Source organism: Lissotriton helveticus, chromosome 4_1 (genome assembly GCF_964261635.1).
Source record: "Lissotriton helveticus chromosome 4_1, aLisHel1.1, whole genome shotgun sequence".
In the NCBI taxonomy this organism is placed as follows: domain Eukaryota; kingdom Metazoa; phylum Chordata; class Amphibia; order Caudata; family Salamandridae; genus Lissotriton; species Lissotriton helveticus.
Window position 1 is genome coordinate 1,640,337,086 of NC_136063.1, and position 24,917 is coordinate 1,640,362,002.

Below are 24,917 nucleotides of genomic sequence, written 5' to 3' on the forward strand. Positions count from 1 at the left end.
TCCTTATTCAAAAGCAATGTTTGTTTCAATTTCATAATCGGTTAAACATAATTACAACTCATTGTTTGAAATTAATTCAAGCAAATAATATGACCAATGTAAAATAATACTCTTTACATCTAAAGTTCAATATTTTAGGAAAATTACAATCTTTTCCAATTAATGAATTGGTGGTCCAAGGTATTGGCACTGTATATTATTATCAATTCTGCCCCTTGTGGGCTAATTCATTAACCACTTCATGCTTAGCAACCGAATAAGAAATATTTTGTACAATAATATACAGTGACAATACCTTGGACCACCAATTCATTAATTGTAATTTTCCTAAAATATTGAACAAAATGGCGCCCATGTTTCCTTACCTATTGATGTGGTGCAGTAGTCCTATGTTGATGTTGATTTTTTGTGATGTCCACACTTATGTTTTTTTTATATATACTTTATTGAAACAAGAAAATAATGACCCGTGACCAAGGAGCTGGGCTCGGAAACGCGTCGGGCAGGACTGCTGATTTATGACTAAATAAACCCTTTTTTCACACGCAAAACGGAGTTTGGGCTCGGTTTCTTTCGTTCTTTGTCTAAAGGAATTCACGAAGGAAGATGGTGTTATATTGGGAGGTTCGCTACCTCACCGGAGCCCACCGTCATTCAAGAGGCAGAGGAATCACGAATTGTTTGTTGACTAATATATATATACATATATATATATATATATATATATATATATATATATATATAATGACAAAACAGTTCAGTCTGTATTTCGTTGATGCCATTCAACCATGTATTGTCTAGAATACACACATGCATACTTACATACATACACACACACATATACGCATATATCCATATTTAATGCAGGGTTCATGACTACATACTTGCACAACTCTCAGGAACAAGATTCCCTTTACAGATGCACAACTGCATTTTCAGGCTACGCATGTGTCTATTCAAAGAGAGACTTGAACAAAGAGTGGAGGGTTAAGACGGTACCACATGTATTGTGCTACCTGTGTACTGTATTTCTTTATCTAACACTGAATGAATAACAGCCCTATACCTTACTGCTCATTGACTCCACCTCAGCCATGTGGGATGTAGGGGACTGGTGATGTAAGAAGCTCACCCCCACCCACCTGGGCCATAGGCTACACCCATTAGCATGGTAATTAAAAGGCCCATGCGAAGAAACATACATGATTTCAGTTATAGCCCTATGTCAAGTGAAGTAATGAAATCCTAAACAGCATTTAAAATGCCACGTAAGCAGGCTGGTGATATAGCACGTTCCCCATAGCAAATCATGCATACAGTCAGCACTCCTTGGGGGATGGGGCAGTGTTCATTTCAGAATTGTCAATTAGTAGATGCAGAAGGTTCTAACCTGCTATTGTGCTGACCCCACCCATATATACAAACTTTGGAACTGATTGAGATGCATTAGGTCAAACAATATGCTCACATGAATCATGCAAATTTCTTTTGTGAATTTGCTCCCATGCAAACTGCACTTCCACTCCAGCCCCTCAGCCTGTGGGTGAAAGGGGGGGAAAGCTTAGTAAATCAGGCCCTTAATGTATGCATCATTCTTACTGCATAGTGTAAATGTGTACCCATTTAAGAACCTAGAAAAATAATAGTTTATGTTTGAAATAAAGGGAATACACCACTCCAGTGAGTTACATAAATCGTTTATTTCACTCATTATGAATGATTAAATCATTGAATCAAGGCTCTCCACTGAGCAATAGTTGTTTTTATCTCATGAAATAAAATGCATGCAACTTCTGGAAGTGATGTATTCCCTGTAAAAAGATAATACACAATACAACAGTTTCAAATACAAATATCAACAAGGTGGTGTTGATACAAACATTGTACAGTGAGGCCATCTCAAACAAAAATATATTCGCCCTGTACCGTACCTTTACGGACGGATATTAAAGCATTTAGATTTACATTTGTATGAAAAAAGACTGCATATAAAATAAAATATGTTGGTCCTTACCAATCATACAGATGTTTTGATTGTTACAATAGGTAGCACATTGAGTTTTGGGTCGTGAAAGAATCTGAGTAAAATGTAATTACAAAAAAAGTGACATTAAATGGTTCATAAAAGATATCTACTTCATTCTCCTCCCCCTTTTGGGGAGTTTCTACAATATTTGTTAACAGGAATGCCGATGAAGCTGGTTTCAAAAATATAATGCCTGTCTTTTCCAGCATTCCCTAAGATCATGCCCAAAGCTATTTCTTTTAAGACCTGCTTACCCTTACAGGTTAAGCACAGTGCATCGTGAGCTGTTGTTTTGGGAAATCTGCACAAGTGTACATTTTCTTGGAAGTAGTTTTCGCTACTCTTCAAGGCAACTTTCACAGGAAGGTTAAGGAATGCGAGGGTATCATTCAAAGCAAATTGCAGTGGTGCAAAACAGGGTAATATAATTTAAGCTCTCCCTTCAAGAGAGCAACTAGATTTTGCAGCCAGCACCATGTTGCCAAACGATTGTGGTTGATCTGTAAGTACAGCTGTTTGAAAAGAGGACTGCCCCTTTTTTTAAAGACATTTAGACTTTGTCTGGCAGTGGTTTGTGCATATAAAACCGAGTCTGACTGATCGAAATGTACAAAGCAGCAGCAGTAGCAGCATGTTCCTGGTAATAGGTCACAGATCATTTGCTGTGCATTGTAATGTAGTCAGAATCATCCATTGCTCTAGTTCTTTCTGCTGAATTTGTGCCAAGGAGCATTTTCAAAAGACTCTACATAAACGTTTGAAAGTCCCTGGCCATTAATTCGGGGATGATGACTGACAAAAACAGCCCTTGACTTCTTAAAATGACGCCTTCGGATAAGATACTTTGTGCACCAATGGTGCCTATTGGAATGATAGCAAGAAGTTGCAGTGATTGTCACAATCAAAAAACAGCACAGCGAAAATAAAATTAAAATCTCTTTGCTGGATTGGAAGGAGCTCGTCTGGAGGGCTGCATAAAGCAAAGCATTTGATTCCATGTAATATTGCTGCGCCTCGTTTTTTATTGTTTGTTTAAAAACGGTATATAAAATAATGGCTGCAGTAATATTGGTCCTATCAAGAGGAGCTCGATCATTTGCGATATTTACTTTATAGGGACAACAAAAATAATACAAAGAATTTACAAAACATTTGGGAGCTTAAAGTGCTGTGCACATATGCCTACATTTTATATGGAGCCTGTGTGACCCGAAACAAAACGGACACGGATATTTTGCATCATGTATGTTTTTCAATGAAAATGCATGGCAAATTATAATACTACAACAATGACACAACACAAAAACAGTAGCGGGGACGGGCGGATGAACAGAGGGTTAACGTAAGACATGCTCAATTTGAAGGCAAATCGTCCTGCAAACCTTTTATTAAATGGTGTGTAAAGCCACACATAAGGCATGGAAAAGAAAACATGAAATATATGAAACGTGCCCAAGACTACACACTGCTTCGGCCCGGAAGCACGCGAGGATGTTAAACGTGGGGTAATGAAACTCCTCAAATACATGATACAGAATGTCATGACAGAACACATGCCCAACACAAAAAGCTGACAAAAGAAGGGATTTGACTGCTGCATTATATTAGAAGCATGTTTTGCCTGACTGATTTACACCCTCTTGTGGAATGGTTGATGGTAATATGGTGAAAGAAAAAGGAGGAAGATGGGAGATAATCTATTTTGTGAGTCAGTTTCTTGTATCTATCATGAGTCGCAAGGGTGAAACCACAAATTGTCTACAGATCAAACCACAAATTGGCTTTTATAAATAAAAAACCTTTTAGAATTCAAAATTGCACCAAAGTGTTTCACCATAGTTCGCAACCATGGAGTTTTCTCCACCTATTCAATATTCAGCCTTAAATACAAAAGTGATGCTTTGCCACTGAACAGCAAAACACAATGAACCATGGTTGTTATGAGCCCAAATTCAAACAAGAAACATGTGTAGCACCCTTATTAGGAAGACGTCATCAGTCCCTCATTGACATCAGTGTCTGTTTGTTCTAGGTTTCACAAAGGAGGTGGATTTGTTTTCTTTGTGTCCTATTTTTCAATATTTTAAATTACCACGTGTGGGAAGTTGTGAATTTACAGGGCTTTGAAACAGAAACCTGCATTAAACCTAAAATACTTTTTTGTTGCAGTTTTATCTAGCATGAATTTAGCCCAAGGGCATTTAGTGCTCTTAACGGGAGCATTAGATTACCATTTATACAAGGTCAGACAATTGTTTCTTTCTTAATTTAGGCATGGGAAGACTAAGTGATTTCCTCAGAATCACAGGATGAATGTTGTGCTGCCATTAGGCCACAGTGACACCCTCAGACACTTTGTTGGGGCATGTTGCTGTAGTTCTGGGAAAGTTTGGCACATGGCGCATTTTAAAACATAATGGACTAGTAATATTGCTCTGAACTAGAAGGGTTTTAAAGTTGGTTTTAATGGAAGGTTGGTGCAGTTGTTGGTCTTTTGAAGAGTGTTTTAGATAGCTTTGGAAAATGTTCAAAATTAAACTAGGGCAATAACACCTTCCAAAGCTGAATATAATCTAAACGTAACTGTTTTCAGATGAATTAGTAGAAGATATAAAGTTTTGAAGAGTATTTGCCCAAATCAATCAAAGGCAATATGAGTTTCCAAAGCTAATTCTAAAGTGCTCTGGGTCTAGTCAAATCGTGTTTGTAGATAGTAGTCAGTAGAGCTAACTCCACACAAATGGCCCATAATCTGTGCTAGAGACCATCAGTAATGCTATAACAACCCAACACTGTCTATAATTCATATTTTTGCCCAATACACACAAAACTGCAACACTGCACGTTTGCCCAGTTTACACGGTTTCGCTGTCATCCACATTTTAGTCCCATCTGCACAGTGGAAGGATAATGCACAACTGCCCAATGTCTACAATGCAGCAGTAAAGTACATTTTGCCCAGTGTCTACAATGATGCAATAATACACATTGTCCATTTTCAACTAGGCAATAGTAATGTATGTTTTAAACAGTTTTCAGACTGATGGATTAAGACACCGAATTTCTCAATGCCAACAATACCACAATAAGGCACATAAATTGTGCAGACTTCAAAATGCTGCAGAAATACACATAATGCTCCTGATACCACACAGACTAATAAAAACATAGGCACACATACAGAAAATGGCTGCAATAAGGGCAGGGATATACAGAAGTTCATATAAATGCAAGCCGACCAAAACAAAGGTAGGTAAGCCAGACACATACAAACACGTATAAGGCGATCAAAAAGTTTCAATACAGTTACACAAACACGAATAGCCGTGCAAAGAGAACGTAAGGCACACAATACGATGAAGTAACTAAAAAGCTATGAAAGGCACACACAGGCATGAAACTGTGGCAGAAATACACAAACTCTGGCATCCCAGCAGGTATATACATTAACCACTCGCCTAACCTGCTTACACCCAAACTGATGTAAGCCACATAAACCCCTACCTTCTCTGCGCAGCCTAAGTTCAACATTTAGATGGTAAGCATCTAAAACTGGTCATCCAAACCCAGCTACAGATTCCTTACTCCGTTCAGCACATGCAGGTTAACCTGCTGCTTTAATTGCAGGTGAGGCTACAATGTGGGGCAGCTGTGCTACTTTACATACACCATGACCCAGTGACATAGGGGGCACATGCAGAGCTCTTGGGATGGTGGCTGGCAAGTGCCAGTGAAGTAGCTTTTGTTGCACATAATTTTCTATTAATGTGCATAGGACAGACTGGCCGTGCATTTAATAAGCTGTGTCATCCCAGTCTGGATGAGTGTGGAATGGCAGGCATGCTCACACCACACTCGATCATGCAGTCCTGGCATGCACAACTCTGGTCTACAGTTTTTGGCTGCTCTATGTCAAACAATCCTTGGTCTGAAAAAGCAAACCACATTCCCAGAGCCCTGCTGTTGTTGAGTAGGGCTGCTGCTGCCATTGGGACGCAGATCCATTGCACCCGTTAAAAGATTTTAGTTAGTACAGTGAGAAAACCTCATCAATAGGACCAATCAACTGCGCTAACATGAGTTAATTTGCAAATCAGGGATATGTTAGATATTTGCACATTGATATGATCTTAGTTTTATGTCATACACAGGGTTCATATGTGCAGGTGCAATGATGCAAGTGTTTAGGAGCTGCAATTTAAACCAACCAAGATAGTCAGAGTAGATTGTATAAATAATGAAGACACGCTCAGAATCTAAGTTCTGTGCCTTATATTCAAGTACTACCAATTAGTATTAGGTAGTAAACAAATTGGTTCTGGTTAACAGTTCAGTGTAAAGAGTTGATTTTCACAATGTCTGAACAAACCATAGTATCACCCTATGCATAATTTGAAATGTAAACTATCTTAACAGTTTGGCATTTGTTCACAGCTTTCTCTGGCAACCACAGTATGACCTTTCAGTTCTCAATTGTGCACAAAATAAGCATTAAAATGTTACATGCTTTGAAATTCAATCTGAATTATAAACATGTTAACTATCAAAAAGAGTGTCTCCTCTTACAGCAGAAAAATATCAATATCACATCTCAGACCAGGCAACTCCCTCTCTAGAGATTAAAAAATGCTTCTCATTTCACCTTTTGATAATGCTCGCAGCTTGATTTTTTCACATGATTTATCTTTTTCTTTGTTTTTTTCTTTTTCTTTCTCTTTTTCAGAGTCATCTTTAATACATTTGTCATCTTCTTGCAGGCTGGGGGTAGTGGAAAGCTGCAGGTGAATGGAGTCCTGCTTAAAAAGGAAGAAATACAAACAGAAATAGATTGGCAAGTATCAAAAGTGCATTCATTTCACGAACGTTCTACTTTTTCTGGGCAGGAGAAAAAAATTGGCTTTTGAATTAATTTAGAGTATTTTGTTTTAATGTCTTGTACCTTTGCGTAAATTTTTACTATTATGCAACACACAAATATATATCAACTACTATTTTTAAACTGTGCCTACTGTCCCATGGCATAGGCATACAAAATAATGTTCATCTGCTCTTGTAAATTCCTCTACTGTTTAAGATGAGAAACATTATAAATGATTGAGAAGGCAAAATAAAATTCTGCAGTTGAATGGATACTAATTGTGTGACTAAATGCAGCAACTTTCCATCATTTACTAGTGATAACATTGCACTTCCTCTAGATAAAAATATAAATGGATGAAGACGCAAATCCTATTGCCACTAGGAAGGATAAAATTAGTTAATTATAAGATTGTTCCAACTTAGAAGGATAGGTATCTTGTACTGATATGTTTCTCGAACTGATATAACTTTAAAATGTGACATTCTTCTATGATCTGTTAGCAAACCATGGATTTCTATCCTTTCCTGAGTAATACACAAAAGGTATTTTGGCTCCACCTATGAGAATTTATGCTGTAAAAGGGGTGATATGATTCACTCAGTCATTGACTATCGATTCACATTTTGGGAGTGACCCGTGAATAAAATGTGAAGGCCCAATGACTTTTCCAAGGTGGGCGGAGATTTTAAAAAGAAAGTAGGGATGAGTTAAGTATTTTGTGATTATTACGAATAGTGGTGCAGGTAGATCAATGTCAAAGAATACAATTTTGTTAATAAACAAATTTCATGGCTTGAAAAATGAATGTTTGGCAAGTGATTTTTCCTCGGATTATGCCATCTTCTTTCACCCTTACGGTGGCAAGAACAGTACTCCATTTGAATATATAAATCATGGAGGTTCCATTTTTAGAGTCAATTCATTATTAGGAGGCAGAATACCCCACTACAATGTGACCTCAGTTTGGTTAAAGGTGCAGTTGTCTCATTGACCAATTTCATTCACATAAGTAGCGTTTTCATAAAAGGGGTACACTAAATAATCCTGTTAGAATACAAATAATCTAAATCTTATGACGCAGATTCTCAAAACTATTTCTAAAAGGCAGGAAGCTTGAAATAATATGTTTGAGTATATTACAAAAATTCCCGAAATTACTCGTGGAAATCTGAGCATATCATAAATTAAGGAGAGGGATCCTGCATATTTTACGGGTAATGCCTAAAATACTCAGCAGGATTAAGTATAACATACATGTGATTTTTCTTTTACTCTCCACAAGACACGCATTTCTCCTATTGGAAAAAGCAATCCCATGAAAGAAGTGAGCGTTAACTTCCCTTTCCTCCCCTACAACCAAATACACATCACTTTTTTTAAAAAGAAATATGTAATTGTGTTTCCAGTAAAGGAATACTACTATTAAAGTGTATGCGAACACAGACAAACTTCTGGCTTTGTGGCTTTTCCAGGTATTTTGCCTGACTTTCTAAGCAACACTTCTGATTCCCTCTTCCACTTTCCAAAATTAAAATTTCAGAGAGCAGAACTGCTGCCTTGCTTGCACATTATCCCCACGTAGACATTCCTTCTGTGGGCATACATATCCGGATCTGGAAAATCACACATTTGTGTATATTTTTTATATCTAAGTAGAGTTTGCAAATGCAAATATAGTTTGCCAGTTGTGTTGTGAATATGCCACTAACACAAGTCAAGACTAAGGGCCATATGTACGACAAAGTGGCGGAACGTGTTGTTAGCCTCCTGGGCTTAACGACACGCTCTGCCACTTCGGAAACACAAGGCTGCACCATATTTACCAGAATGATTTGCAGCCTTGCGTTTCCCCCTGCGATGGTGCTAAGTTTCACAATTTATAATGCAGGTGTCTGTGTGCAGGGGAGGTTCGTTTATGTACAGGAAGGTGCCCCTTCCTGCATATAAACAATCCTAAAATGCCATTTTGTAACTTTCATGTGTGCTGCTTTGTGCAGCACACATGAAAGTTACAAAATGGCATTTTTAAAAAAGGTTTGTTTATGTACAGGAAGGGACACTTTCCTGTACATAAACAAACCATGGCATTTTGCTTTTTCCACGTGTGCTGCACAAGGCAGCACACATTGGAAAAAGCAAAAAAGAGGAAAAATAATGCATTTCTCCTCTTTTCGCCATCTTAAGACCAGGATTTTCCTGGCCTTAATTTTGGAGCTGCCTCCTATGTACGCCATCCTTGTACATAGTGAGCAGCGTCAAATACAATGGGTGTTGCGGTGGAACGCCTACTACAACACCCACAGCACGCCCCTTTCACGCTAAGCATAGTGTGAAAGGGTGCCTTGGGTACAAGGCAGTGTTAAGCCACGTTAAGTGGCTTAACGCTGCCTTGTACCTAGGGCACAGCCCCTATTGCCATGGGAACGTCACAAAAAGAGATTTTTCCATGGTAATAGGGGCTTGTACATATGCCCCTAAATGTTTCTCAGCTAAATAGGAAATTTCAACAATCAAATAAAATAAAAAACTGCTGAGAAATGGCAACATATCCAAATGGCAAGATGCAATCTTCAAAATAGTGGTGTATACTACCTGAATGAAATAATGAGGAGGGTACCTCTTTCTGAGTGGAGGGAAATACCCCAAATGATTTCAACTCTAACACATCATCTGGCCAACATCGGCTAGGTTACTTGTTAAGTCAGTGCTGATATTCCACTCCAGACCTAAAAAGGTCATGAACTAAACTTCTTGAAAATCAAACACCATCATTTTGACTTTTGCTTGAATTTAGCATCAATTTAAATGCTGTATTGTGTTTTCAGGATTTCTATGACTTGTGTCCCTATCATTGAAAGGCTCCTATGCAGGAAAACAAAACCTATTGTACTGTTGGTTAATTAACCTTCCCAGCATCTTTTAAGGGGAAACATAATAAAATGATGGCGCTTTCATATAAAAATGTACAAATCTTCATTAGTAGACAAGCAAAGCAGACTTGTTTGTGGACTGATGTTAAAATAAACAAAGATGCGCGTGACAAAATGAGATGAAGGCAATTGATACACAATTGCGAAATCTAAGATTAAGTACAATACATTTCTTAGCTACCCCGTAGGGACACAATACAACGAATAATGTTTCCACACTATATAGGACAAGCCCAACTACATTACATTCTCATCACTAATTTTATGAAGAACAACATTTCCATTAGTAACCAAAATGTTGTTTACGACAAGAAAGTCCAAGATCATTCAAGTGTTGCCAATTATTATTTGATGAGTAGGAGAGATATATGAAACACACTGGCTTGTAGGGCGATTCTCTATAGATGTAAAGGTAAAACAAATGCTAAATTAAAAAATTGGACCTAAAAAAAGTACCACATGTAGAGAAATAACACATTATGAATGCCTAGAGGGAATCGCTATCTTTCAGAATCAGTGACAGTGTGTTTTTCCTCCCATACGTAGAATGATGGTTTACAAGACTTGAGATGCACAACAGAAAGCTTCTATAAAGCCCCATGACAAGTATTACCTTGAAATCCTCTTCCAAATCCTCAGCTTTGCTGTTGTAGGAAATACAGTATTAGGAATTGTGCAGAGAATACAAGGGTGTAACAGCTATTAGCCACATAGGTCAGAGGCAGTGGTGCATCCTCGATTGATAAAATTATTTATAACGCGTGGCTGCATTAAATAAAGCAAACGTATGTTGCTGAGGAAATCTAGAGAGATGCCTGCCTTTACAATAAGTCAATAAATCATGACTGCAGCAGACATGATAGCCCAAAAAGAAAATATGCTTTTTTAAGAGACCGTGTAGCTAAGAGCTGCACAGCCCGGGTACTTTTGGGTCGCAAATCTGTCAGGGTTTGAGAATAAACAATGAATATGCAAATTATCACGTTTTAGATCTGTAGTAAGAAAATTTATCTCATGCATATTCATCTTGGATATCCTAAAAACCTGGCCTCTTTGTGTCCCTCAAAGACTGGGGCGTTTAACAAGTGTTTCAGATGATGATACAGACCTGTACTTTAGTCACTGCCATTGAAAGGAACAAAAGCACTATTCTGCTGTCAGCAATACACCAAAAGTAAGCTCAGGACACTGAAAAGTAGGTTTGGTATGTCTTGAATGAGGTAATGAAAGTACACACAAGCATGCATGTACAAAAAAACCATACCAATGCATTCTCATACATTGTACTGTATTACACAAGAACATCAACATGAGGAGTGAAATTATGCATTGTGTTTAATACAATGGTGTGCAATAATGATCAGTTACTTTAGCAGCATGCATTTCATAGATAGATGTTTCATGGAATTACACAATATTTTACTACAAACGATTCATCTAATTAGGAACTGTCAGGTGACACCCTGGATTTGCCACAGTCAATGCTTGATCACATATGTGCCTAACCTTCCTATTGTAAAGCAGATTTTGTGGTTTGAGCAATGAAGTATATTTATGATGTAAATCTAATTTAAGACTAGGCACAGTCTAAATGACTCTAAACATTGCAAAACAAAGGGAGTGACTGCTGCATTATCCCGTAAACAACAGTCACAGATGTTGATGTGTATCTAGAAAAGGAAATCGTATGGCATAATGCAGTAAGCGGCCTGAATTCAAATGCAAACATTTTATAACTGAATAAAAAAATTTAGAAATGAATTAAATGTGGTTCAACAGTTTGGATTAATTTTCTGACAAAAAAATTTTCAAAGATTTTTCATGTATGTTTTGAATAGTTATGGATGTTTTATATAGTGCAAAACCTCTCACCTCAAGACTACTTAAAGACTGTTATTGCAATATCCATGTCTATTGCTGCCAGGATATTCCAGACTGAGTTTCCAATAATGGACACGTCCGTCATACAAAGGTTTTTTAAAACCAGTATTGAAATCAGCATTCTGCTGATCTACATGTGTATTTTTTAATATGCAATATCGTTGATCGTTGTATTATTATACACAGAAAAGACACATCAGCATCATGTTATGTTTTAGATTGTGAATCTAACTGAGGTCAAGAGCCAATTTGTGTGTCTTCATTAATTACTAAGCCACAATCTACTTATACAAGGTAAATTGAAAAATAGTGGACTATGTAGTTACAATTCAGGTAATTCGTAGAAGCTTCAAAGTAGCTACAATTTTCATAAAGGAAATACTCTCTTGAGATAGTGAAAAGTGATACAGTTGGTTCAACAGAACTGGGGTGATAAACTGCAGGTTTAAGGCTCCATGAATTTTTTCTTCAGGAAATGGGCCACTGCACTAAATTTAAGTGGAGTTAGAAAGTCTATTTTCTTCAGCTGGTTCAGCTAGTACACATAAACTATAAAATGGGTGGTGATCATGAATCTGTAAATTTAACTATTCTAACAATTTCCATGCATGCACTATCTTTACAGGTTCTGTTTAGTATTCAGTGTTAAGTGGAATAATTGATCATTTGTTCATGTTGAACTCACGCGAATTTTTATCTGGAGAATAAAATTTCCTGAACTATCTGTCTTGTTGCAGATAAGTGGGTGCATCAAACCCCTGTTCCATTAAATAAACACGCACGCCCAGATAATAATGATTATTAGCAACAACCATGCACCAAAAAAGAGCAAAACACAGCCCTGGCAGCCACTGCATTGACACAGAATCAATACCTACCTCGTTCTCAGGATAGCCTTCACCAAATGCCCTTGGGTAAGACTCTTCGCAGACTGCAAGACTTCGCACCAATTTACCCTTTGCTCCTGACTGTAGAAGGAAGAAATAAATATTCATCTACAAAATACACTCTCTCATGAAAGCTTACTTTTTATCAATTAGAAGTTACTGTACCTAGAGCGCACAAAGTTGTCCAGGCTATGGACATGTCTTTGCAGCAGGCAGTGAATCTGAAAATGGTTCTGCTCAGATCGAAATAACAGACTGGATCATGAGTGGTAATTTTAACAGCTTCCCTGATCCCTTATTCATGCGCAGATAAATATTGGGTTGATCCTCAGACCGTACAGGTTAGACGTTGTGACACACAAAGTAGTGTGCAACTTTTAGACTCCCTATTTCTACTTATGCCATGTAAGACAAAATATCAAATTTGCTGAGAAATTAGGAAGTTATGGAAATCAACTCATGTTGATAAACAATTGTTTAGAAGCACTCCTCATAATCCATACAAAAGAGCACAAAGTGTTTGCAGTTCCCCAAAAAATTAAAAGTCTACAGTGCGCTGTCACAGTGCACATTGCGTGGCCAGGAAAGGCACCACATTCTATGTAATTTTAGGGGCCTGGGAGGTCATGATATCTCTTGGTGTAGATCACAGTCTCAAGGAAAATTATTGTTGGTCTAACCCAGTCACAGATTTTTAAACCTATTTTTCGACTAAGATTTTAGGAAGTGTGTTTTTAATTATTGCCTACTGATACGAAAATGGATTTTCTTTAGAAAAAAAATACTTTTTGTTTGATATATTCTGCAATGAAACTGAACCTAGGCACACTCAGCACCCTATCGCAAACATCACTGCATCTACAAGGCACAATGGGTACTGAAAAACATTCAGCATGTTTTTAAAAGTCAAAAAAATGTTGCATAGTGAGGTAACTCATCTCAAATTCCTGAGTCACTTAAAGTACCCTGCAAGCCTTTTGTCTCTTTTGACAGATCATATTTCAGTCACTACGTTCAATTTGATAAACTCTCAGATCATCAGATGACAAAGACAAATATTTTTCTAAAACTTTGACGCAACACATTATTTACCAGGCACACATGCACACCATTACAAAATGTGATGCATTAGTTAAAACTGTACGGTATCCCTTTTTTCTGAAACACATTCATTGTATAGTGAAAAGACAAATGTCCACTCGACCAGTTGTAAAAGGGAAAGCAATGCCTGAATTGAACTACTCATCCGCTCACAACACATCTTTCTGCAACATGTGAGAACCCTACCTTGGCTCGCTTTTTTTGCTGTCCCTGGTTTACGCCTCGCTTCTGTGTGTGCGAAATAGAATAAAACACATTGTCAGTTAGCAGTTGAATTTTCAGACAAATATGACTAAAGAAGCTATTTAGAAATGTGAAAAAATATTAAATTAATGTTTCAATTTACAAAACCTTTAAAACTATTTCTAAATATATGGGGGAAGGTAAATTCGATAGCTTTACATTCGCCTGCAATGTGCAAATCCTTGCAATTAAGACTTAATGCAGACAGTATTAGCAATAACGGTGCAAGAAAATTGAAAGAAAATTCCAGAATAGGGTTTTTCACATCGGGTTGTTAATTGTGGACTGAGTTGCAATACATGTCTTGGTGTATCGTTAATTCCTTTCCTTCTTGCTTGCATTTACTTATAACTCAAGAGCGCGGAGATGCATGTCTTCAGCTTTGGCAGTCAAGGTGTAAAAGGTAGGAACATAAGCAGTGGTCAAACATTGATTAACCATAGAATTAACTAACCACAGACTAACTGATTTAGAAATGCACCAAAGCACGTCGAGGCTGCTGTCTCTATTCCAGTGATTCTACCAGGAAGCCCACACCCTCCCCCCCCCCCAAGCAAATGTGAGCTAGCTCACTTACCCCGGTTCACTCACCTGAAAGTCGTCTCCGTCCAGGCCTTCTGTTTTAATAATAAGGTTTTTCTCGCCAGTCGCTGAAGAAGATTCTCCTTCTTGGTCGTTCCCAGTTTCCTCTGCTGTGTCCTGGTTCAATCGACTTTGCTCAGACATCCTCCCAGTCACAAATTAAAACAACACGGGGTGGTGACCTAGAAGGTCAAGACATCAAAAAAAAGCTGATGTTTCTGTTTTGTTTTTTATTCTAGGTCCCAGATGAGTCATTTCATTGCCGCTGACAATCAAAGCAGCAAGGTAAAGGAATGGGACCTTATGTTCGCCTATCATCCAGCCTATGTCTGTGCTCACAGTGCAGAGTATGCTCTGTGGGGCTGAAAAGAAATCAATTGACGAGCTAATAGTTTAATATAAGTTAAAAAAAAAATCTAAATTTTGGCAGCAAATCTCTCGGGTCAACATTTCCGGACATCTAGCTGACAGCTCCATTATTAAAATCCTAAGCCTCTACCCAAAGCCCAAGCCACTTCCCTGTCCTGTGGAAATGCTGCTGGATGCCCTTGGCAGGTAGCACTAATGAAGCTATCTTAGCGCGCTCTATGGCTCTGAGCTCACAATGGACTGCGCTAGCCAAGCGCACACTGGCTTCTCTTAGTTGATGCCCATTATTATTTCCCACTCTCTGCTCCTTGCCATCCCTGGCACCTCCCCCACTGATCAGCTGTCCAATGAGACTCATGAATAATTTAGCGATTCCACCTCCCCCCACCAGCCCTCCTCCTCAGCCCCCACCGCACACATATGCACACGCTCACACCAACACCGCTCACACATACACATCAAACTTGATATGGAGACAAATAACAGAGCTTGAGGGAGCATTTCCACAGTATTTAAAAGGACCATGAAACAAAGTCAGCAATTCATTCTCCATGGTGACTATCATTAGTGCAAACGCCCCTTTCGACCCCCACTGCCCAGGCTCACTCTCAGTCAGGTTCATCTAAAAAAAAAAAAAGTCCTTCATATTATGCATCAGTCTGTTGATCGCTTGTAATGCGATTTACTCCGGAGCCAATACTGAAATCTCAGCTTTCCACAAAAACACATTTATATTCTAAATGCTTATTTCGACAACACTGCATTTTTTCGCTTTATTGCAGCACAGCCATAACACACTGTGCAAAGAACTGTACCCGCCTTTGTCTTTTTTTTTCTTTTTTTTAAAGTGCACCTGCTATTCATGTATATATGGGTGCGACCCACACCAAATACATTCCAGGTCAAATAGACAACTAGGTATGTGCTGGTAAGTCTCGTTCATGTATTTTTCTTACATTTTTGCAATGTTTTTAACACATGCTGTCCAGGCGGGTCAGTGTCCAGCAGCGATGATTGGCATATATGTTAAAGGCAGAGCTTTCTCCCACAGCGTTGTCTAGCGCCTGGACAATGGGTGTTCAATTCGGCCACAATGCATTCTTTATAGCATGATAAATCAGTGGCTTGGGTTGGAGATTTGTTAAAACATGAAAGTCGCTGTCCAAGTGTCTACTTAGGTCAGAAATACCAGCGAACGACCCTTATAATTAAACCTACATCAAAAGAGTTCTCTCCCTGCCTGCTATAAAATGACTTTCCAGTACACTCCTGTGTTTCCCATCTCCACACCGTCTGTGTGTATGATGCTATATTTGCATCACCCAGCTATCAAGCCATTTCAATGTCCTCAACCATTTGAGGCAGCCCGGATTCTGTCCATGCTGCTATCTAGCGATGGGAAGATTGCAGCACGCGCACACATATTACATGTGAACATAGGACACTCGTTTACCTTGAGCTAAGAACGCCTGCTCCGGGTCTCGGCGTCGTCCTAGTGGCTTTCGTTGCTCTTCGCGGGTACAATCCACACGGCTGGTAACTGGCACTGCCAAGCCCATGTCCACATTAACAGTTCAGAATGACATTCTCCGCGCTGCAGCTCCGGACTGTTTGACAGACCATCGTCAACCTAAAAAGGGACACACAAAAAAGTAAATAATAAAGAACGGAAATCAGCCTAGCGGGGCTAAAGGCTAGAATAAGCAAGCGCAGATTCACATCACAAATGAACGCTTCAAGCGAATCACAGGCACAGCGTGATTCGGCTCCACCTGTCTCAAACTGCTTGCTTCTGCTCTAATGAAGGCTGCAGCCGGCTGTTCAAGTCATAACAGCTCCTACGCAGGGAGCTAAATTTAACAATTGCATTATGCGCTGAACATTACTCACTTCGGATTTTAAAAAATTTCAGCGCATCCTGGCACTCAGCTTTTTTAAACCCAAACGAAGATGATTTCTCCTCGTATAAGGAGGTATTGTATCATTTTCGAAGCACAAAAGTACTGCCGGGCGGGTATTTTTGCTTTTCTTGAAGTGCGTCCCCCCGTTTCGCTCCACAGTTATGCAATGTTGCACAGGCGGGGTGGCGAGCTCTTCCGAGCCGCGTCGAGCGGGCACATTTCAGTACAATGAGGTATCGCCTAACGAGATGACACTGACACACCCAGTAATTGAAATCTTGGGTTGGGAGGGGTTTGCTGAGAGAAACAATACTGTGACAGATCTATCCTGTGTAGCCAGCTGAGGTTCCTGAGAGGACAGGAGAGCCTCTTCCCTTGCTGAGCTTTCCACGACCACTGCACATTCCCCACACAGCTCTGTCAGGCATCAGATCAACAACCCTACACCACCCCCTTCCAACCCCCCCCAAACTAGAATGTCTGCGTGTGGAGCCCACAAAGGAATATGCAGTGAGTGGCGTAGCTAATTTGCCATAGGCAATAAGGAACATGGAACCCTTTCGGTCCACACTTTGGGCGGTGAAGTGCAGCTATAGTGGGGTACAGCGGCGCCCTAAGGCTCCAGGTTTGGGTACCACTGAACCTGCTGCACTACTGATAGCTATTCCACTGGTTAATATTTAGTGCAGCTATAGTGGGGTACAGTAGGGCTCTGGGTTCCAGTGCCACTGCACCTGCTGCACTACCCATAGCTTTTGCTCTGGTTAATATTTTGTTCACCCCATGATTTTATTCACTTTGCTTAAAATACATATATAAATATTACCTTTACATTGCTATGTCATGAAAGTCTTGTATCACCATTTCCAATGTAAATGGTCTAGTCCCTTAACAATTACTCAGTGGTTTAATTCCTTTGTAATAATGGAACACATCGTAACTAGTCTGTGGTACACGGATGTGCCTGTGAGGGAGAGGAGAGAGAGGGACAGATTGCTGGTGGCAGGGAGGCGAACAAGCGGAAGTGGAAGGAATGTCAGACTGTCCAAGACTGAGGTAATGAGGGAAAGGTAAAATGTGAAATGCACGGAATAATAGAAATATATTGCAGTTATGTAATGACAACATCTGTTCTGTCATCCAGCATCAGGTAATTTCTCACCCGAGGAGTTCTGTCTATATTTTAAATTTGAAAGGAAAGCTTGATGTGATGGAGCATTTCATGAGGCAGATCAAATGCAGTTCTTCTGCTATCTACACAATATGACTGGTTCAATTTGTCAAAAAATGGCCATCTGCTGTGGAATACCAATTTCACAGCATTCTGTCAGTGTTTGAGAGTGATCATTTTTTGGCACGGCTTCATATGTTCATGCCCTTCGAACTCTGCTATGGGTGTAGGGAAACCATGGATGGAGTGGAATAAGAGACAATGTACTGTGCTCGCTGAGATCACCCCAGAGTGGTATGGCATTTATTTTCAACTAGGGAACGCGAGACTGAGATTTTAACTTTCAGGCACGATGTAGACTCTACCACCGAGCTAAAGGAGAACCTTACGGAGTGTACTTATCCCTACGAGGGCTTGCACATTTTGTGGCGGTTGGCCACAACGCAAAACATTTCGGAGCTGGTCTTAATTGATTCTGAAGCTACTGGGCACATTGATGGTTCTTACATACTCATTGACTCATAGCACACCATGTGTGAAGAAATAGCGGGTCTGTTTTTGATCAAATACCTCTGTCTGTGTGAGGTAACAAAAAACTTCTCAGAACCTAGTTTGTGGGAGGACCCAATGACCATGTTGTCTTCACTATGAACAAGCAGGCATTATTACCCCTTTCAAAGCAGTAAATCATTTGTGAACCTGCACTCATACTGGACACCAACACAAATCCAGGTATGGTCTGACAATAATATACGTTTGTTTCGACTAAATGTCCTTGCACATTGCACTTGTACCAGTTGTAAACTGATTTGAAGTAATATGGCGTACAACAGTCCACAATTGCTTAGTATAAAGTGTGCCGCCATATCTAAATAAAGCATTGTTTTAACACAAATGTGACTTCTTTATATTTGTCAGTGTGAATCAGCAATGAACAGTCAGCTCAAATGCTCCCTTGAACACCAGAATGTGCTTGACTGAGCAATAAGAACTGTAGGTGTAAATATCACAATAACACATCAGCACATTTTGTGTAAATCGTCCCAATTTGCATGTGCTTTCTTCAACTTTGCTATTTTTGCATTTAATTGCTTTCACCTACAATGTATCCTTCTGCCATCAAAGAGCATGTGTACTGCAGTCACCACCCCTCTACAGTATGCTGAAATTGAATGCACATTTCCGGGTAAATGGAAGTCTAAACCATGCATGTTAAGATGATAGATACAGTGTGTCCACGAATGGGGGTAACAATGGGATCATAAATTACTAATAACCTTTTTTAATTCTCATACCCCCAAGTAAAATTGTTTTAATGCTCCCTTCCTCTTCATTGTGTGTCCTTCTCTTTGTTTTAGACAATAATTACCAGGCAAGTGATTCACAGACATTACCGCTTCCAGCAGGGGGCAGTCACCCGTTCTAAAACTCTTTGGCCATTGTCTTTGCTATTTCCCAATTACTAGCGTAATCCTTAAGGCGCTGTGAAAAATATTCGAGTATTAGCAAGAAGACTGGCCCCCTTAGCTCAGGAACCAGCACTTGTTTGCTATTTTCTGTTGAAGTATCCAGTTATCTATTGATTTAAAGGCATTCAGGACTTAATTCTCAACTTGGTTACTGTTGGTTGGATATAAGCATTTGTGAAATCTGAATACTGAATATTTCTACTTCATTTATGTTTTATGAGTGATATGGTTTTGTAGGTATTGTTAAACCTTGTACCCTATTTATTTTGCTAAATTTATATTCCACTTAATGATAAAACAGGACTTATCCAACAAATAATGACATTGATTTGCTGTCTTAAACTCACTCTCAGCTATGAATAGCTCTATTTTTGCCTGGCAGTTGTATGCCAGAATATCGATAACAAAATCATCTGACTTAACTTTCATGACCGAACAAAATTTGCAAAAATCTTTTTACATTGGATGTAGATTTTCTATTTCCATTAAGGCCACAATAATCTGGTACCATACCGAATTGGTTCCATTGCATTGTCCGCCATTTGCCTTTCAAACGTTGATGCTGTTGTCTAATTTTAACAACACATGACAGTTGTGCAGCCACTTAGTATTTCAAGTGTTCCATTTTCCAAATGTCCCTGAATATATCAAGTATGTTTGCCTTTGAGAGAGAGTGTAAGTCCAGACCACTGTACTGTGGTTGTGTGAGATTTAAGGGCTTTGGAGTCAGAGGTGGGTACACGTGCAGTGAGTAATTCACCACTAGCAAATCCTATTAGAAGCAGGATGCACCTAGCCCATCATGGATTGTAAAAGATCAGTGTGCATACTCCTTGGGTGCCAGGACAAACTGTTAGCCCTTTAACACTGATACAAGGATGGTGGGCGCCTACAGACACCTGCCCAACATCACTCCCTCTGTAAAAAAACAAAACACTGGCAGTAGTTATCATGTTATCCTTTTCTACCACAAGAGTTGTATTCGATTTTGCCCCTCTTCAGCCTGGATCTTTTGTGGCATATGCTTCCGCGTTCAGGCCATCACACATCCTGCTGCCGTCTTAGTTAATAGCTGCATCCACAATTGCCAAGGCATCTTAATGAAGTCAATTGGTTCACAGGGAATGGCATGCAATTAGTTCTACCCTAATATTTAGCGAGTTCCAGTTGAGTTGTATAATCCCCTAACCCCAATCTTAGTGAAATGTCTTGCATTGTCACCAGTTCCTTTCTGCTCTCGCTATAGAAGGGGTCTAAGTGTAGACTGATCTCATTTTCCATCCAATTATCCTTTATATTGGTAAGAATATCTCTGGGCCACATTTCCATTGATCCCCATGCACATCTCACCGCAGGCTCTTACTGTTGCCTCACTCAGGACACATATTGAAATGGATACCTCTCCTACCTTAAGCATTCTACCATTTCCCCACTGCTATTCCTAGCCACCTTATTTTAGATGTTTTATATGGCAATTGTTTTCACTCAAAAATGCGGGATTCTGGCAAATTCTCTGAAAAATGCAATGAACACAGGAAACATGATCTTTTTTTAACTTCACTTGTGTCTAGGGGGTGTCTCTCGCAGAGTTCCCGAGCATTGCATGGTACATCTCATTTGGCTAATATTATAAATTTGTCATTTATTTATTCATTGCAAACAATCATTTTGACACATTATGCGAATCAAAAAATGACCTTATAAGCTGTCATTCATATTTATAGCCTACAGCCATTTACCACAATGTATATAATAGCATAAGAATGAAACAGCAAAGAGTGAGAGATTTAAATGGAGAAGTAAGATAGTGAGACAGTTAAAGACAGGAGAGAATTTTGGAAAGAAATTAGAATGGCAGTGAAAGGATTTAATAAATGAGCTTGAAAGACAATAGGGCAAAAAAATGGCAGAATGAAGAAATGTGGAAGTGAGAAGAGAGTGTAAAGAAAAATGCGACAAGGAAGTTGAGTAAGCAGCCCAAAGGGATAAAAAGCCAGTGGCTGGTAATAATGTATAGAGTGAGAAATGTTTGCTCTATCTACATCATTCCCTTTAATAAAAACTCACTGAACAGTATAAAATCTCCTACCATTAACAGCCTACGATTTGATACGTGAAATTTTAATGAGAACAATTTGATTTTTATGTGTCCCAGTTTAATTGTACTCAATTTATAGACCCATGAAGGATGAAAGGAAGAACTATTCTTGCTGGGATTCAAGCTCATGATCTCTCGATCAAAGATGTCAGCAGCCAGCTCTCCACCAGCCACATTGCCCACTGAAAGCAGAGAAGGAATGTTTTCGCAAATGGAGTCATCAGATGAAAAGATACCTCAAGCCACCCACTCTTGTCTTACTAGAAACGATAATGTTTGAAACAATCCAGCAATTAAATTACTAATATGCCGAGTCATTTTCAAAGCAATTCCGCCACCTCTCTAGCCTGCTATCTGCATTCCCCTGTGTTTTCCTTTGTTCCCCTTGTTCTATCTTTACTGCACCTATTATCTTTACCCTCACGAGCAACCATTTGCTTGTGGGTGACGCGTCACATTCCGATTTAAAACAATGTTAATCTTTTTGGCGTCTTGAGTGACAGATTCCTACACACTCCAACCACATTAAAGTTAGTCACGCATGCTTGTTCAAGGCTGGGTCTGCGTGGAGGGGTACACCAGAGCAGAGCCAATTGACGGGGTGTATTAAAAACTATCTTGTAAAGGAACGCGAGAGTCAGATGGGATATTGATCTAGTTAAGAACGAAAGGCCACATGCATCTCCTCCGAGTTTGTCAATAGTATGCGCAGATCCAATGTCAAGGGGACATATGAAAGGCGAGATCGAAAAGGGACAAATCTCCTAAGGGTCTCTCTAAATAAAGATGGGGCGCTTGGAGTCTGCACCTCCTGCTTCAGGCAGATTGGAGCATGCTTTGTCCCTCAAAGTAGGTTAACCCAAGGGCTTCGAAATTGTGTCTGCATATTGCATTTTTCAGGTTTTTTTTCATCTATAGCTCTACTATAATAGACATTTGTAAAATATGCATTGGTGCAGGCAGTGAGCCCAAACATTATTTCAAAAGGGGATCCACTTTATTTCCAGTGAATACCGAAATACCTTATCGTTGTTATAATTCCAAAGAATTATACTAGATGTCTTAATTCACGTTTAGAGACAGCAGCATTATCACTTCTATGCATTTTTTTTTAGATTAATGCTCATTTATGTTTGTGTAACTGCAAAATATACTATGTTGAGACGTTTTTTTGCAATTCTTGGTCTGTTATTGAGGATACTGCTCAGCATACACCAGAACATGTGCATTACAATTTAGAACATATTACTTGACATTTTGTAAGCTAAAAGTAAAATATAGACGCATTGTGGATTTAGAGAACGCATCGAAGAAGAATAGAGTACACCTTCAAAATTGAGATCATCTGTCTCACCTAAGCGGTACATATTGGACATGGGTCAATATCGTGAGATCAAAAAAATAAATAATTATGATTGAAAGAATGGAAGTAATCCAAATCAAAACGGAAGAGTAGAAATGAAAGACGGATATAACCTTGAATATGGCAAAACCAAGAATAAAGGGAGGACATAAAGAGAATAGAGAGATGGCAGCATTACACAAAATAAAGAAAGGACAGAAAGAAGGATTTCTTAGAATTGAATTGATGACGAGTAATGGGGAAACTGAAATAAAAGAACAAAGCAGAGAGAAAGAGTACGGGAAATAATGTGTTAGAAAGAAGAAGCAAAATAAACCAAGAGAAATAGATTCATACATAATAGAGCGAGTGCATCCATTTAAAAAAAAAAAAGTAGCACAAAAAGCGCTTGTAAGGATTGGGTACGAATCATTACCCCTTACTGTAGCAGGAATAAGTGAAAAGAGTTTTACAATTATAAAAACATAATATACTCACTCATACAGGGATGTGCACGTCAGCTGATGATAAGGTTCTCATTATGTGCAACACTGATTGTGGAATGTATATTATATACACATATGATGTTAGGACTTAAAATCAAGACATGAACCAGTTGTCAGACTGTTTTTGCACAACCATTCCCTAGAGGAGGAGCTCTGTGTCAAAAAAACTGAAGGTCTTTAAAATCGCCCCTTGGCCATATTAATTTGGTGTTCCTGGGAATATACTGGGGCAAATAAACTGTATCACTGTCTCAATTATTCAGTTATTCTATACCAGGGGTATCAGGGTAATCTATTTTGGCCTCATTCGCTTACCCCCTAACAGAAGATAATTTGGTAAACACAACCAGAGATTGAATTGTATAATCAAATTTATCCTAGAAAATATGCAGTTGCTAGGGAAAAGATGGGCAAGTGCTTGAGTTTTAAAAGATATGCTGATATACACAAAAAATAATTGCTGCAGTCCATGGGTCTTAACAAGCTGTTTGTATTGAACAGTTCAATTAAGGATTTGGGGTCTGTTATCCCAAATTTGAGGTAGAGGTGGGTTTAAGTGACATATACACATAATCTTATCTTGAGTGGTTAATTGACAAAAAAATAGAAGTCAAGAATTACAACTGGAGCTTAGAGGTATTTGGCATAAAACATTTCATTAAACATAGATTCTAAGGTGAAGTTTGAGTTCACATTTGAGCAAGTAATCGAAGCAAGGGAAATATTGTCAACAATTGTAAAGTGGACTTTGGTATCTCAAAGCAGTATTTTGTAACAATTGTGTGAGCTGCTACATTTTAATGCACATTTTGCCGAATTTCTTAACCAAGCAGTACATTTTGAAGCATGTTTTGCCAAACATAATAGTCAAAAGCAGGGGAGATAGTAGACGTAGCTCCATTGTTGCAAATGTTTACCATTCCCATATCTATGTCAAGAGATATCTATGTGAATCACAGATTGTGCTCCACAGAACTAACAAAGTATTCACAAGAGCTAGTGGGCAATATAGTCAGGTTGAACACGAGAGTCGGCTCTGCTAGTGGAAACAATGGGCATATGCTGCCCAAGCTAACATTATCATCAGATTTAGCTGGAATACTACCACTTGTGCTCACACACTTCCATCAGCCTACCAGGACCTCATATAGACTGCTGGGTGTACACCTGTTGCCTGAACACCCCTTGAAGCCCAAACTTGCCTTTCAGAAAAGTATCAATTTGCAGAAAGCGTTGGAGGACCTCCGAGAATAATGAAACCCTTGTGACACAGACATTGCTATGGGAATCAAGCAAGCAAGGGAAATGTACATATCACCACCACCAATGAAGCTTCAAATCTTGCATCCACCACCAAAAGCAGGCATTCTTGGTTAAATGACGGAAAATTGTTTCATAGATTTCTATCTTCCAAGCTTTGATTTTATAATGAAAATTTCTGGGCAGAAATGAATTTTAAAGTACATTGGCCAGGTAAGTTTGGTGAAAATTGGAAAGGATTTAGGCATTTTGACAAACGCCCTCTCCTAATTACTTTTTTGGGGTGGATT

General features: G+C 39.0%; 1 protein-coding gene across 6 annotated transcripts in view; it reads right to left on the reverse strand.

The window, feature by feature from the left end:
- The window catches only part of ARPP21 (cAMP regulated phosphoprotein 21), a 344,186-nt gene that overhangs the window by 314,192 nt on the left and 5,077 nt on the right, over positions 1-24,917 (reverse strand). For 3 of the 6 annotated variants that reach the window (XM_078688289.1, XM_078688294.1, XM_078688293.1), the window contains exons 2-6: positions 16,334-16,510; positions 14,521-14,693; positions 13,873-13,914; positions 12,577-12,666; positions 6,669-6,822 (exon numbers count right to left, since the gene is read on the reverse strand). In XM_078688289.1, the coding sequence (XP_078544415.1) occupies positions 6,669-6,822; positions 12,577-12,666; positions 13,873-13,914; positions 14,521-14,655 (421 nt within the window). In that variant the 5' untranslated portion in view covers positions 14,656-14,693; positions 16,334-16,510. Of the gene's footprint in view, positions 1-6,668; positions 6,823-12,576; positions 12,667-13,872; positions 13,915-14,520; positions 14,694-16,333; positions 16,511-16,599; positions 16,653-16,770; positions 17,117-24,917 lie in introns of those variants that run through there. The other 3 variants (XM_078688290.1, XM_078688291.1, XM_078688292.1) reach the window with 3 other exon arrangements.